Genomic DNA, 17562 nt, shown 5'->3' with positions numbered 1-17562 from the left:
TCGTCTTGTAATACATGTTATTACAGTAGAAATTCATTGTTTTGGAAGCATCTCTGCAGATAACTAAATGAATAACCTACTGGTTGTGTTAAAACCAAATCTGTCATTAGAGAAGGACTTTGTTCTTGTAGCACAGGCTAACAACATTACAGACAAGTTGTATCTAGCATATATTAAACACTAAGGTTTCAGAAGGACCAAGATACCATTAAAATACAGGTATTTTCTTGCAAAGTGTGTTTCAGGGGGATTTTAGAATGGTACTTTCTGCTTACATGGTATAATCATCTGAGTGATGTACACAGATCAGCAAGTACAGCCATTTAAACAGCTTTGCATTTATCACCTGCAAAAGTTAACATATTTTAGGGTAGACAACATTTCTTCTGTGAAGAGAAATTAAACGAATAAATACATTCAGCAAGACCTTTGAGATAGTGTGTGGAGTGACCTGTCACGGCAGTAATATACCTTTAAGAGAGAGACCTTGGGTTGTTGAGAAAAACAGACTTTGACTTGGGGGAAATTAAATAATGGGATTAATTGGATCATGCAGCATTAAAATCTTCCATTACATGGAATGTGAGGGCAGTGCCAATAATTTAGTATGTGTAAATGAGTGTTACCATAAGTGTGTATCTCATTGTTCCTGTGATAGAACACTGGGTATTTCTAGACCACTGAAGTGGGAACGTGGCGGGCAAAGGGAAAAATCCTTATGTCTTTAGCATAAAAACAAGAGCCTTGTCCTGATCTTGCACTGATGTAAATAGCTTCAGAGTGATACTTCTGCAGTTAAGACATTTACATGGCAGCAAAAACTGTGCTAGATTGGAATCAGACACAGGATAAAAGACAAATGTTATCAGTTTGCAGTGGCTTTTCCCTTATGCTTCACATGGAACAGTAAAACACACTCCTCTGAGATGGATAGAAATTCAATATATACAAGAAGAACAGTCCACTCTTGCTGAAGGATTACATACCAAAGTGATACAGTCAAAGTACCAAGAAATGAACATTTTTTATAACCGCTTATGTAAGGCAGAAAAACATCTACAGACCAAAAAAAAAGTTAGGCCTCAACCAGTTTTCTGAGTGAAGAATTGCTACAAACATTATTCTGAAGTTCAAGATAAAAGTGTTTAGGGTTGGTAGGCCTTAAATTTAGACTTTCTATAAAGAATTGGCTGTAGCAATGCAATTTGTTCCTTGTATAACACTGCAGACATAAGGAGAATCTTCTACCACATTTTTCATGGCAGTGAGATATGCACTTGTCAACATATTTTGTCACCGCAAAGTGGCTCTTGGCAACAGGATCATAAAGATCAATAAAAAAGTGCAGATTCTCAATATTTTACTAGCAGCTGCAAAAATTTCATTTATCTTGTTATTTTCCTCGCTTACTGCCACCCTGTCTCAGGAGGGCACTGCTAGCTAAGCAGAACGGTTTTCTTAGCCTTCTATGAATATCTGACAAAAACTCTCCTCTTTGTGTCTCCCCTTCATCTTTCCTCCTCCCTCTCCTCCTCTTCTTCTCTGTCTCTCTTTCTTGACAGAGCTTTGCATTTAGTTAATTCTTTCCACTGTTACATAAAAATGAAAATCAGAGCCGCGCTATAAATTACCGGCATCTCTTAACTTGAGAAAAATTGAGTCTACTTTGTACTTCACCCTTGTAACATTTCATCTCTCAGTTTGGCTTCCCTTAACATAAACACAGCAGCCCAGCAAATGAATGTGCTAAAACCAAATGACACACTTTGCCGCTGAAAGAGCAGAACTGTTTTTGAGCAATGGGTGGTCTGTGGGGCTTGGAGTAGGCAGGGAAAAAAAAGTGTAAGTGTACACCGTCCCTTACAAGTGTGCAGAGCTTCCAAAACTCGCAGAAATCTCTGCATGCTGAAGTACATCAAAGGGATTTTTCTCTTTTCGGATAATATTTCCTTTGCTGACATGTATTTAGTATTGTGGTTGGATGACTCATAAAGATAGCTTCATGGCGTCCCAACGCAGTTGAAGCAGAACACATGCCAACAAACATTATTGTCAGCCTCAAAATAAAAACAAAACGTTCAGCTAAGGGTCAATCAATCAAGAGCACTTTGAAGAAAATTCCATTTAGATATTACAAATCATAACAGAATGAATTTAAACCAGCTGACTTTCTGCGAGGAGGACGTCCATGTACAATAAAAATTAGGCTGGTTTTTCAGTGTCCAACTTTTCTATTTTCTTACACTTGGATGCAGTCACTGGTGATGGATGCCAGTTTTTTAAATTGTGTTTTTGTAGTTCATTTTATAAAGATCTGAAGTAATCGAAAACAGATCAACAGAGGGAACTCTAAGTAAAAACTCCATCATGAAAGGAGAGTTGTAAAATCCACTTAATATTGACAGATGTGTAATGACTTTCTCATGTTCACTTTTCATTTAGTTTTGTCATCTATATATATATGTGTGTACGCATATATTTTTTCTTATTTTTATATATGTATGTGCACGCACACATCAGCACATAGAGAAATAGTCCACAAGATACCTACAAAAATACTCTTTCATCACAACAATCTTTATTCATTACCCAGTGTGTTTCTTTAAAATCCTACGGTATTTAAGCTATAGATAGCAGATACCTAAGTATATAATAAAAGATTTGCAATGTATAAATAGGATTATTATTTTTTAACTGCAGCATTGTTTAGTCAACTGGCCAGAGAATAAAAAAGCTGAAAATGCAGTTGAACAATTTTACCATTGTTAAATTGGATCCCTATGGGATAATCAAACTTTATATATTTCATTTTAGCTTGCTTTTGTATGTTTTATTTTTAATTTTAAAGGTAGTTTAAATAAGTTTAAGATTTTTCCTAAATAAAAGAAACTCTGCTCTCTAAAGCAACCAGCAAAAATCATTGCTCACTGCAACTGGCAAGCCTGGGGCATTCTTTGATGTGCTTCCTACCACATTTAATAAGGCCAAGCAGTCGCTTCTGATTCTAAGGCAAAAGGTTTGTTTATAGCTGAGGTCATGTATTTATGTAATGTGTTGTCTGGGTTTTCTGGATATATTCGCAAGTACAAAGCAAAATGTATCATAATTTCTTTACATTTTTCTTCACATTTTGACTTTTTCTGGCCAGCAGCATAAGAGGCACAAGCTCTATTGGCCTTGGCCAGCAGGTGCGCTCAACAAAAGAGCTCGAGGTGCATGCACAACTCGTGGCTGACCCTCAGGATGCCTCTGGGTGCCACTTTTCCCCCTCCCCTATCACATGCATCCCTCTTAAGGGTGGAGCACTGCTTGTGTTGGCCTGCCTCTGATGCGGCTGTTTGGAGAGAGATTTAGAGATCTCTCTTGTGTCACACCAGTGACACAGGGCTGCCCTCGCTCCCTGGAGCTTCGCCCCATGCGTGCTGCCCCACGCCAGCACATCCTCCCCAGCTGGGATGCTCTCTTTGCAACCAAAGGCAGCAGTACTCCCGATGATCACAGCCTGATGAAACACCCTCATTTAGTGTCACTGGGTGAATCGAGACTCACTTTACCTGTACTGAACCACGGTTAAGTTCTGCTCCCCACAGTGCCTGGCACATCGGATGTACCTCATCCAGCTCGACTTGCTGGGTTCTCCACCATCGATAAAGTGCTGCAGTGTCCCGTCTTGGTCATATATCTGGGGGAGATGGCACAAGGTCATGTAGTTAGAACAAATCATCAGCAATCATTTTCACTGCTTTGCTGGTGTCTCTCTTTCCAGGACTTTATTGCCGTGAGGCTTGTCATCCGTGTACTGATACTTTTAGACATATACATGAAAAAGAAGAAAAATATTTTTTAGGGGATGCAAGTTTATCTTGTTTCTCTTATCAAGCCAATCTTTTCGTATTAAAAATATTTGTGGTGTCTCAAAGATGTGACCATGTTTCCCAAAGAATATTTAACTGATTCTGACAAGCTGGCCTTAAATAATGAACTGCCAGATAAACAAGAAAATCTGGATGTAAAGTGTGCAATAAAATGGCTGGGACATCTGAGCAAGGGGCAGTAGCAATCCCTAAACAAAGATCCCTTCCTTCACATCTCAGTTGCAGCAAGAGTATTTACTTCAGCAGCCTTACACGACATGTTAGAGAGTTATAGGATTCATAATATCAAAACAAATGAGACTAGAAGGAAAAATGGAGTTGATGATGCCTTTTGGATCTCCCTTGAGACACAATTTTTTTGAAGTACAAAATGAGAAACCAGTCCTGAGGGAATCGTTTTCCTAAACATGACATCACTGCTAAGGACATGAGAGCCAGTTATGTTGATTTTTAAAAAAAAAAGGTAATATGTTTGTATTCAAAAGTGGATGCTCCCTCTGAAGTCAAGAATAGAGTTGCTCTGGAGATTCTGAAATTAAAAGATAAATGTATCATGCATACCTATCCCCTGACTGCTTAAAAATATTATCTAGATAGGTCTAATCCTACTAAAAGTGTGTGATCTCAAAAGGTTTTTACTTGTTACACAATTAATTTGGCAAACCTCACAAATACATCTGAACAATTAGGTGCCTATCTGAAGTAAATCTCATTTTCATGCCTTTTGCTCCTCTATGAACACCATTTGCTTTAACATCCTTCCCCCCATGTTATTCCCCTTGAAATCGTATGAGCCTAAATTGATATCTTCTTGAAAGTATTAATTCTGTTAACTAAAGAGGAAGCACATTTATTACATTGAATTGAACATTTCTAGCATATTCAGATTAACAACCTTGAATATCTATTTCATTATCAAGAGAATAATCTCAGAAACTGTGTGACTATATTTGATACTTTAAAAGAGGGTTTCCTGTAGTTCACACGAAAATATACATAGGAATCAAAACCTAGGTTTTTTCCCTCCACCAAAGGAGAGTGTCAAATTCAGGAACCAGCCTTGCTTTTGCTTTTGGCCAAGAGGGACTGTGAGTAATCAGGAGGAATATGTCCATTGCAAGAGCAGGAGAGACACAGGAATCAAGTATCTATGGCAATTCTTATCCTTTTTTCCTGAGTGTCTATGACAAGGATCAGACGCAACCTGGCCAGATACTCCTGTGTTGCGTAAGCAAGATGCTACCCCAACATGCACTGAGTGGAATAAAGTCAGAGAATCAGGGGTCCTCAGAAGTAAACAAATACTTTAATCCCAGTGATTAAGTTGATTTTTGCATAAATGCTAACATGCTGGTTATCAGCAAGGACCTATTCTTAAGCAAACATCTTAATGTATGCTGAATATATGAGCAAAATATGCTAAACTATATAAATCTGTGAAGAAATCAGAAAAGTTCTACAGGACATCAGCGTATAAAAAGGAAGAGAAGGAAAAATTAATGACTAACAGTACTTGGCTGAAACTATTTTGGCAATATCTCTGCAACCATTCTCAGCAGTGTTCATTACCTATCCATTTACATGCTGCTTATTCACACAACAATATATGACTTAACATGATGCAGACACAATTCCCATAAATAAAGAGCTGATAACTTCCTAATTCCCAGATTATATGAAACAGGAAAGACAAAGAGGTCTGCTATAATCAGTAGTGACGCTCATGTCTTAGCACACAGGGCTCTACCCAGAGCTTTGTATAAAATAGACAGTCATTAAATTATATGAAATATTAAAATCTGTCATGATAACATAGGACTGGGTCTTTCCTGGGCCTTGATCTGGAATTGGAAGGACTGTGCTGTAAGACTAAGTATTTTCAAATACTTTATTCTGCAAGTATTGATGCATCAAGTGACACTTTGCCCTCCTTGGGCATATTGGGATATTACTGACATTGCTGCATAGTCATAATTTATCCAACAGCATTCTTAGCCCTGTTCTTACAGGATTGTAAACCCATCTGTAAAGAAGAAGAAGCCCTAGGCTTGGAAGGTAAATAACAATACTGTGTTGAATCTATTTGTCAAGTTGCACAACACAGGTTAAAATCAGGAAAAAAAAAAACAAAACCAAAACTCAGACATGGTTAGTATTTTTCACCATTATGCAGGAGTTCTTATTCATTTTACAGTTATATAAATCAGGAAACCAGTGAAGAAATAACTGCCTGAAGAAACCCTCATGAGGGAGCAAAGCATAATCTGCCATAACAGAGAAAACACAAAACTGTAGCCCAAGCTGTGAACACAGGCACTACATTAAACAATGGATATACATATTTACCCACATCTCTATTACACAAGCATACATCCTTAAACAGCCATACTTTCTATTACAGAAAATACTGCAGAAACCTGTGATAAACTTATGTTACTGGAAGCCTTTGACTGCTTGATCATTGCATCCATCCACACTGCCATAAATTTCTTACACATTGCAATACCCTCATGGCAAAATAGAATACCATTTCTCCAAGTCCCTTCAGACTCTGCATTTATTTTTTCTGTATCTCACATAGTCACTGATCCAAGTAGTAGAAGCACAGTTATTTCATTTTTCTACTTTGATTGCACTTGGAAGTGTTATCTAAGCTTCATACTGGCCTCTGATAACTCTTGGTTTTGCTGGATATTAAGGGTCTGGGTTTTGTTGTGCTTTTCTGTTTGTTTTGTAATGGAATGAACCACATTGTGGAACAGACTGGAATTTGATAAAAGAAGTCTGCACTCACTTCATCTGATTTGCATTATGGTCCCCCTTAGCAGCTGCCTTAGAGTTAATTATCTTCTTAATAGGTTCTTGACTGTTTACAGATATTTTACTGGTATGTTGCAGATCAAGAGACTCAGAATGTGATACATACTTCTCCTCTGTGAATTTCATCCTTTGACTTCAGAACACAACAGAAACTGCTTCATTTTCCAAGAAATTAAGTCCAAAGCATAGTCATCAGAATACAAGTCCTCTCTTTTCAGTATTTTCTGTTCCCTTCCTTGCAAACACCCCTTTATTAAGTAATTGAGACATAAATAAAGGTCAGGTTCATTTTCCAATGGCTGGATTGGTTGAGGATAATTATTTGGAGGACATAGATACTTTAATGATAATTCTAAGAGCAACACACAATGGCAGTAATAACATAACTTCAAAAGCACACTGCATGCCATATAAGTGATGCTCTAAAATCTCTGAACAGCCATAACATAAATAACAGAAGTAATATAAACATGAACCATCTAAGATTTAAGCAGTAATAAAAGACAAGGTGGGTGCTAAAGAGACTTCTGAGAACCTTCAATGATAGAATCAGTATTGCTTACTTGGATCATTGGGGCAAATCTAATTCTAGTGCTAAAACTGTTGCCCCAGTTTCTGGTATTGATGCCACAAAATTTTAGATTAAAAAAGTTCAAATGTAGCAGCACAGCTGCAGAGGAAGCTCAGTTATGAAGCAATTAAAAACTATTTCACAGAAGCAACAGCAAGCACAAAAAACCAATTTTTTTAAATTCTTCCCTCCCTATCTGTTGCTTTCCCTTGTTCTCTTTCCATGGCCTGCTATTACATCTTTAGAAATTCTTGCATTTATTTTTCCATTTAGTCAGGTAAGAAAGGTATTACCAGATAATTATTTGGCTGCTCATTTTCACTTCAGGCAGTCAGGGAATGGAGTGATCCTGAAAATAAAATGTTTCTTTGGAGACACATTTATATTGTAAAAGTAGCTATTAGAATATTTTTTTTATGTTGCAGGATATCAAAAGAAATGTGAAGAAAGAATATGCAAGAGTTTATTCTAACCATTGCAGAGACTCTGGCATTTTGCTGTTCACTGCTATTCTCATTGATATCACATGCATAAAATCATAGAATTTTCAAATCATTTACTATGAGTCTTGTCCTCTCTAAAGAAGATTTACTCTTGCCTTCAAGATGCAAAGATAGTAAATATGTGCCCAAAACTACTGATAATATGGTATAAAGAGTTGTAACCAGACATGTTAGATGTGGCAGCATCCTTACAAGTTATGTCCTTTCTGTAACAGCGTATGAGCCTACAAGCCACAGTTACACTGGAAGCTTCTTCTTTGCTATCTTGGACATCAGAACTCAATAAGCTCTATATTAGGCAAATCTCACTATTGTGAGACCCTGCTTTTGATCTGAAAACAATACATCTTCTAAAGGTGTCTAACCTGAACAGGAGTTGAAAACAATGCCGAAAAGGATAATGGTTACAAGCCTGGCTATTAAGCTGACAGTCTGTAAAAGGTGTGCAATTATAGAACCATAGAATTGCTTAGGTTGCAAAAACACTTTTAAAATCATTGAATCCAACCCTTAACCCAGCACAGCCAAGCCAAGCAGGGTTGAAGTCCCACATTAAGTCCCTAAGTGCATCAGCTACACTTCTTTAAAATACCTGCAGGGAAGGTGACTCTATCACTTCCCTGAACAGCCTGTTCCAGTGCTTGACAACCCTCTTGGTGAAGAACTCTTCCCTAACATCCAAGTTAAACTGTATCCTCTGACACATTTGGAGGTTTTTTTACTCTTTTCCTGTTGCTTGTTGCTTGGGATAAGACCCCAGCTCGCGCACCCCTGGAGCCTCCTTTCAGATGCTGCAGAGAGCAGTAAGGTTCCCCCCGCCAATCCTCCTTTTCTCCAGACTCAACAACCCCAGCTCCCTCAGCTGCTCCTCACAGGACTTGTGCTCCAGACCCTTACCTTTCTCCATTGCCCTTCTCTGCGCTTGCTGCAGCACCTCAATGTCTTTTTTGTAGTGAAGGACTCTCGACTGGACACAGGACTTGTGTGCTGTCACCAGTGCCCAGTACAGGGGGACAATCCCTGCCCTGTTCCTCCTGACCACACTGCTGCAGACACAGGCCAGGATTCCATTGGCCTTCTTGGCCACCTGGGCACAGCTGGCTCATGTTCATGTTCAGCTGCTGTCATACAGCACTACCGGGTCCTTTTCCACCAGGACATCTCTCCAGTCTCCTTTCCCCCAGCCTGTGCCATCATGTGGGGTTGTTGTCACAAAAGTGCAGGACCTGGTACTTGCCCTTGTTTGCCCTCACAGACTTGGCCTCAGCCGGTCAATCCAGCCTGTCCAGACCTCTCTGCAGAGCCCATCCACCACCCTCCAGCAGATCAACACTGCCATGTAAATTGGTGTCATCTGCAGACTGGCAAAGGATATACTTGATCTACACATCTATATCATGGATAAAGATATTGAACAGGGCTGTTCCCCACCACTGGGCCCTGGGGAATAGCACTTGTGGCTGGCCACAAGCTGGATTTACCACCACTCATCTCTGTTCTCTGGACGTGGCCAGCTTCTGCTTTTTACTTGAAGAGTACAGGCCATCATGTCCAATTTTTCCAGCAGACTTCTGTGGGAAATGGTGTCAAGGCTTCACTGATGAACAGGTAGATAATACTCACAGCCTCTCCCTCATCTGTAAAGTATGTCACACTTTCACAGAAGAAGACCAGATCATTCAAGCAGGCCTTTTGTAAATCCCTGCTGACTGTGCTCAATCCTGGTTGATTGCACGATGGCACTCAAGACGATTTGCTCTATGACCTCCGCTGGCACCCTGACCATCCTTACAGGCCTGCTGTTCCCTGCATCCTTCTTCCTGACCCTCTTGTAACTTTGCTTTGGTCAGCCGGAACCTCCCTGATGAGCCATGGCCACTTATAAATGATTGAAAATAGCTTAGTGAGCTCTTCCCCCAGCTCCTCAAGGCTTGTGCCTATCCCATCTGACCCCACAGACTTGTGTATATCCAAATGGAGCAGATCTCTTACAATTTTTCCCTCGATTACAGGGGCTTCATTTGGCTTCCCACACCTATCTTACAGCTCAGAGGATTGGTTATTCAGAGAAGAACTGGTCTTACTTTTAAAGTCTGGGGCACAGAAGATACCTCAGCTTTTTCCCCATCTTTTGTCACTGTTTCCTCATGTATCCACCAAAGGGATTCTACCTGGCTCTCCTTAAGTTGCAACACTTTATAGAAACCTTTCTTATTTTATTTTACAGTAGGTAAGTTCTACTTGGGCATTGGCCCTTCTAATTGTCTCCCTGCATAATTTCATGACATCCTCTGAAGCTGCCTGCCCCTTTCTTCCAAAAGTCACAAACTCTCTTTTTTCCCCTAACTTCCAGCCAAAGTTCTCTGTTTGACTAGGCTAATCTTCTTCCCCCACCAATTCATCTTTTAGCATATGTGGACAGCCTGCCCCTGTTCCTTTAAGATGTCCTTCTCAAAGCACATCCAACCTTCCTGGACTCCTTGCCTTCCAATAGTGCCTCCCAAGGGACTCTGTCAGTCAGTCCCCTCAACAGGCCAGAGTCTGCCCTCTGGAAGTCCAAGACAGCAGCTCTGCTGATCTTCCTCCTTACATCTCTGAGATTTGAAAACTCAATCATTTTGTGATCATGGTGCTCATGACAGCCTCTGACCACCACATAACCTGTAAATACTTCTTTGTTCACAAACAGCATGGCACATTCCATAGCTGACTCCCTTACCATCTGTGTCAGGAAGTCCTCTTCCACACACTCCACAATCATCCTGGATTTTTTCCCCTCTACACTGTTCCATTTTCACAAACATTGGCTAAATTGAGGTCTCCAGGGAGAACAAGGGTTGGTAATAATGAGACTTCTCCCAGCTGCTTACAGAATATTTCACCTTCCTCTTCATCTTGGCGGCATGGTCTAAAACAGACTTCCACCAGAATATCTGCTATATTGGCCTTCTTCTTAGTTCCTGCCCATAAACACTCAATCCTGTCATTAACATCATCTCCTTTTGAAGAAAACTGCCATATCTTCTTTGAAGTTTTTTTTAATTCACTCTGCAGCACTTTACTCATTGTCTGCAATGAACTAGTATTGCAAGTAAAACTGAATACACGTGTGCTGCCATAGAGGGGGGAAGAGTGTTAGTGGCTTTACTGGTAGAAGACAGCTCTACAGCCAACAGAACAAACTACAAGGATGGTTACCTCTCCCATACAGCTGAAGGAATAGCTGTCTATTTCCTGAAAAGCCCTGAAACTCAGATGAGTGAACAGTAAAATTCAGTGATTTGACTTGCTTAAGGCAGTCATTGTTAAGCAAAATGCCAGTGAACTCCAGAGTTTATTTTGACACGATACATTATTTATTTGTTAGAGCTTCTAATCATGTCAAACTGAAAGCAAACTGGATTGTATGCATGACTTGATAACTTACTTATTTAGGTTGGACTTTGTGTAGTGTGCTGGTGCCTAGCAGCTGGCTTTGAAATCAGCACACTGCCAAAGGACCTCATTATCTAGAAAGTTGGAAACATTCAGAAGATGCTGCATGAACTGAAAGAGAGAAGATACAAACAATTCCTTGAAAATAATACATTTAAGGAGCATAGTTTAGGCTGAAAATCAAAATACAGCTGGGTTCATATTGATAGTAACAAGTGCTCAAAGAATGAATGCTTTTAGACTTTTAATGCCTTAATATTAGGTGCTGGACATCTGCTTTAGGACAGGAGCGCCCTTCTAAGTATGTGTCTTCTCCTTGTTACACACTGAATGAAACAATCATGCATATAACCATAACTTCTTTCTCACTTCTTTCACTAACTTGATAACCAAGTAAGGGTATTCAGCAAGCTTTCTAAGAACTCTTTAGTCCCACTGTATAAAAGAAAAATGAAATATAATGCAGCTCAGACACAAACTAAAATGCATGGAAAACACTCCAAACAGTTTAATAAAAAGAAAAACTGGTGCTGATTTATGACAATAGTAATATTATATAATCACATCCTTTGCAAAAACCACATCTCAGACATTGAAATATGTTGCAAATTATGCGCTATCTTTTACATTGCCTATACAGCAAACAGGCTGAACAGCCCAAATAAAGACAATATTCATCACATTCTGGTAAATCCAGGTTTGATGCCTAATAAATATTATTGTATCTGTAATGTATACTATACTATACTATACTATGCTAAACTATACATGTAAAACTGGTATGAAACAATAGTAGTATGTATGTCATCAACCTCATTCTGCTATAAGTGGAAATGTTTGGACAGGTTCCCTGCTCAATTGCATGGTCATTATTTCAGAAAGACATTAATTATAGATACTTCTCATACATTTCACTGTTTCTTGATAAGACTAATTGATTTGCTTTACCAGCTAAAGTATGTCTTCAGATTATTTACAGGCAGATAGCAGAATCAAAAATATAAATATGTTTCAGATAACATTCAAGCTTGTTGTCTTAGGAGGAGATAAGAATGCTTTGGTTTATTATTATGTAGAAAATGAAAGCCAGTTACTGTGATCTTTACATCTATATGAAATAAATCCATGCCAATAACTAGTTACTTGTTTTGAAGTGCTTCTATTTTTATAATAACAATTGATGGTATTTCCTTGCCATGTAGAAAATGCAACAGTCCACTCAAAGTATGATTTTTCTTTGTTGGAGTATTTGTGGCACATGCAATTTGTTTATACTTAGAATTATCATCAAGTTTCGCAAAGCAATTGACAAAAAAAAAGTCTTAAATAAATGAGCAAGGAGGAAATATCAGGAAGCCTCACTAGTTAAAGTCAAAGGAAAATTTTTGTCCAACTGGATGCAACCCCTCTATGAAAAAGCACAGAAATATATCCTGACAGCCAATGGTCTTCTTTGGCTGTTCACACAATGCAACGCAATTTTCTAAAATTAACCATATCTGATACAGAGCATACATCTTATAATATCTGCGCAATGTTTTTCTCTTTAATCTAGCAGGCATCATCTAGCAAATTTTATAAAAGAGAATACTTGCCAAACAATATTAAAAGCAATTTAGTTTTAATGTTTCTCAAAGGATTATGGCATATGAAACTATAAACATTGGTTTGAACTGTCTGTGCTAGGTGAAAGGCTTCATCTCTCACTTAGACCTCAGTCCAGCAAACACTCTTGCACATGTTGTAGTCCCATTGATCTCAATGGGACTACTCGTGTGTGAAACCAAGCATCTGTGTAAGGAGTCGGACGATTGGGGCCTTATTCCAGAAAGTGTCATGAAAGCAATGCCCTGCTGATTATGTGGACTTCATAAAATTACTTTTTTTTAAGTCAAGTCTCTGCGGTTTGTTTTGACATTAGCCTGTGGAGGTCCTGGAATAGGAAAGAATTTAATGTAATGCAACAGTGTTACTCAACAGCAGGGCAATGAGAGGAAGACACAGAGCAGAAAAATACACCATGCATGAAGCGGGAAACACATGCAAACAGATCTGTAAAATACCAGTGCTCTTGCAGTACCTACAGACATCACAGGGCCTTCCCTGAGTGTGATTTTGCACTCTCCTGACAGGTCCAGTGACAGGACAAAGAAAGGTGTGGTACTCCAGCCACAAGCCATTCTGCAATGAAGACATTTTTGTTTAATGTGGTTATTTCCCTGCTCACTACCCTGGCTTTCTGTGCAGCCCTGGTACCAGGAGACCATGTGGAGGCAACAGACTGAAGTGGTTTTCTCCAGTCTTTTCTATGTGGAACATGAAGCATGAAGAGAAAAAATTTACCAATCTAGGCTCTCTGGTCACTCTTCAGAAAGACTGTGAAAGAAACCACACTAAAAATGAAAAGATGTTTAAGAACAGAGAGGCAAATTATCAAAGCTGAGATAACCCAGAAAGACTCTCACACCTGTTGACTGGTAAATGCAAATCCTGGTAAGTATAACAGGGAAGGAGTTGCAAGTAAGGGCCCAATAACTGAAAACTCTGACTCGACTGGAAAGAATCAATGAACTTACTCAGTAATAAAGCTCTTAAAATTATATTGGGAGCCAGAGAATCAGTACAGTTATAGTGATTCTTTCTTGCTCCCAGTGCCTCTGGAGACAGAGCACTGATTCCTTCGCAAGGTAATGGCAGAGCTTAGGCCATTTTCTTGGAGGTTCTCAAAACTATTAGACATTGAAAACTGGAATTAAAAAGTGTTTGTTTCATTTTCTTTTTCATTCCTTTACATAACCAAATATCCCAGAATGATTTTGGCAGATCTAATCATTCTGCAACAAGGTAGACAATGCAGCTGAAAAAAGTGTGCATGTGTATACTCCTGGGGTGACTCAGAGTCATCCTCAGAGAATTCACTCTGGACCAAAAGAAACTCATAAATGAAAATCATTCTCATTTGCCCTGATTCTTACACATAAGAAAGAACAAAATTATGGAGAGTGTTCTTTAAATTCAATGCTTATCTTGCTTGTAAGAGGAAGCCGATGGCCCAAGAATGGCACAGCTTTTTGTCCCTCATTCCTATAATTTCTGTAAAGCACTTTTTCAAAACACTGTTCCAAACTGTGTTTTTGTAGTTTTGTACATGGATCAGTACTTCTAGAGAGGCAGCAGATCTTAGATGTAAATTCTCAGACTCAGTGCTTAGGGATATTTTCAGAAATACTGAAATACAGTGCATAGAACATATGGCACAATTATCATTCTATAATTGACTTTGGTTTCAGTTAGCAGCACATGGGGCTTTTCATTATTTTCTTTACCTTTAGGATTTTTAAAAGCTCCAACACCATTTCCTTTAAGTATTTTAAGAACTAGATTATAAAGGAGCTTCTCTTCTCAAGCACAGAACTGCTTGAGATTCTAAGAGATCTGCAGAGAGGGTGTCAAGAGGATGGAGTCACTCTTCTTGGTGGTGCCAAGCAGAAAGACAAGAGACAATGGTCATAACAGAGGTACAGGATGTTCTACATGAATAGGAAGAAAAATTTTACCATGAGCAATTTTACCAGGATCATTAGAGCAATGAGAAGAAACAAGAGGTTGCAGAGTGTCCTTCTAAGGAGATATTCAAAAGCTGTCTGCACACAATCCTGAGTACCGTGCTCTAAGAAGCCCTCCTTGAACAGGGAGGTTGGACTATGTGACTCAAATGGTCTCATCCAACCTTAGATAAAAAATCCCAACCCTAAGGCAGAAATGCATTACATGTGAAAATGCTCCCTGAAAAGAAAGCCTGTCCACAAGTAGCCTCCTCTTCAAGAAATGTCAAGAGCATTACTATGTTCTAAACATATATTGCTGCCTCATGTAAGAGTTGTGATCACTGATAAGGCTTTGTTCCTGGACTAGGGAAATACTATATAGTTATATTCAGATGTGTAAAATTAAGTTCAGGTTAAGAGTGTAAAATTAAGTTCAGGTGTGTTGACTAGTGTTTCTGGTGAGTTCAAGTATTCCACTGAAGCTCCAGTGACTGCTCCAGCAGACAAGCAGTTATCCTAAAGTACTGGGCATTACTTGTCAGGCCTGTCTGCATGTCTTAGATACTTTCCGGGATTTAAAATTCCACTAAACACCTCCATTCAGGCACTTGAATTGCTCTGCAGATGCCTGGGTTTAGCTCCTGACCTGAAAATGGTTTGTCACATGGCTTACAGCAAGTACTTAAAGTCTTGATCCTGCGGCTGCAGAAAACAGGGAGTTTGATAACATTTTTTCTGCACCATTTGCTTATCTCCACTCTGAGTTTGTAAGTAAATATGGATAGGGACTGTGTTTACAGTGTATGTGTAGAACATCTATCACAGCAGAACACCCATTTACTACTACAATACAGGCTCCACAGATAATTCCTTCAATCCTTTTCTAAACTTCTCATTAAGGCTTACCATAAATGAGGAATTTCAGTAAAAATTACATACCTTAGAAAATATACTTAATTCCTTTGTGAGTTTTAAATAATGAGGCACAGTGATATTTTTAGTTTGGAATATTTTGGAATGTCTGGAATGTCAAGTTCCCCAGATGATGATTAAAAGGTCAAGTAATAAAGTATATGATAAACTGTGCCTGAGATTTCTCATAAAACAAATGAGTAATGGCTGTACAAACTGTGTTGCCATGTTTTCATATCAAAAAATTCCTACAGTCTATTATTCCTTCAAATTTGTTAAACTATAGGATTGTCAGAAAAAAATAGCACAGGAATGGCTAGTTTGCAGCCTCTTTGGGGCTGAAGTCAGAGTCAAGAAGCAAACAAAAGGCGTGCAGTAAAGAGTAGCACTGATGTTGCTAGTGGATGTCATAGTGGAGAATGTGAAAAGGGTTTTTTTCATTCCCAAGTGCAGGTCTGGTGTTGGTAAGTATCATGCTAAGTTTCTTTAGAAGTGTGTTTGTTTCTGTGAGGATTACAACATTAGATTAGAACATTGCCTGAGACACAATCACAGGAGCCCTCCAGAGCTGTCAAGCATTTGGCATATCTCGCTTATCTCTAAGGGTGGCAGGGGCCATCAATACAAAGTGGACCATCAATCAATATGGGGTCTTCTTCAGACATTGCCTGTCAGCTGATCAGAGGAAGACTTTAGGGAATCAGCTTTCCATTATCAGGATTTGGTGTGTGATCAGAACAAGCCACTAAACCTTTTACTTTTCACTTGGCAAAAACATACACACTGGAAAAAAGTCCTGACAGTTCATTCATTTTGCTCCATCACTGGAGCCAGATGATGTTTGACTGGGGAGACCCACCCTCTTTGATGTTGTACTCTTTTGAGAGTGCCCTGCTGTGAAGAAAATTTTCTCCTTCCAAATTAAAGAGAAATATTTCTGTGTCCAGCTGTTAAATGTGACGTTTGCCATTTTTCAGTGCACTGGCTTTGTGCCATCTCGCAGGCTGTGTTTCAAGCCTATCTTTTTCCTTTCCCTTCTCAGCAGCAGTATCCACAATGTGTTAGTGTCTCCAACTTCTACATACATCAATACCAAAAGGGAAAATACAAGTAATGCTGCATTTCTCTGAACTACAGCAGCAATATTTACATGCCTCTTCTGATTTTTTTAATTAAAGCCAGTGATCCTTCATGCAATGAAGGATAAAACCCTTAAATATGATCTATGGAAAACTGACTTCAGTTTCATTTTGATTGCAGTAGGCAAACCATGCCGAAGCAAAGCCTTAGTAGAAAACATTTACTGGTTAAATGAGTGTGGATATTACTAAAACTTGTTTTGTGTCCACATCAAAAAAATGGCACCCATTCAGCAGCCCTGGCTCTGTTTAAATTAAGACAAACTTCTCATGAAATCTTGAATAAATATTTAGGTTTATGTAATCAAGAAAATCTGTCTCTCCTCATATTTATTAAGTGTAATTTTTAGAGTTATAAAAACCACTGTCACCAACTGTGTATACAGTAAATAAAGGGTGAACTCATCATTACGACATTTTGCCTATCCATTGAGGTGGATGAAATGCAACAGGTTCCAAGTATTCTTCAGTTCAAGCTCTCCATAATCATTTTCATTTGCATATTTGCTGATACAGAAAATTATCAATGTTTGATGGATTTTGGCAAAGTCATTATTACAAACCTGTGTTCTGTAATTAATCTCAGGCTATGACCAGCAAATCTGAATAACTGCTCATGTACTCATGACATCTTCATGCTCTGAAAATTTGAGACTGAGAGCCTCAAAGGATGAGAATGGAAACACTTAATTTGGAAATTACACGAATGGTAAAAATAAAATACTTCCCCTTTAGGTAATCACTTTGTAGATCCATGTG

At 38.8% G+C, this 17562-nt stretch overlaps 1 protein-coding gene across 1 annotated transcript in view; it reads right to left on the bottom strand.

Moving 5' to 3' along the window:
- Positions 1-17562, bottom strand: part of PRDM6 (PR/SET domain 6) — a 75997-nt gene that overhangs the window by 22378 nt on the left and 36057 nt on the right. Inside the window, exon 3 of the mRNA XM_064736115.1 lies at positions 3555-3682. Within this exon, the coding sequence (XP_064592185.1) occupies positions 3555-3682 (128 nt within the window). The remainder of the gene's footprint in view (positions 1-3554; positions 3683-17562) is intronic.

This window comes from Zonotrichia leucophrys, chromosome Z (assembly GCF_028769735.1).
Source record: "Zonotrichia leucophrys gambelii isolate GWCS_2022_RI chromosome Z, RI_Zleu_2.0, whole genome shotgun sequence".
Classification (NCBI taxonomy): Eukaryota; Metazoa; Chordata; class Aves; order Passeriformes; family Passerellidae; genus Zonotrichia; species Zonotrichia leucophrys.
Note: the sequence above shows the minus strand (reverse complement) of the source record. Positions and strands in the feature narration are given on the sequence as shown.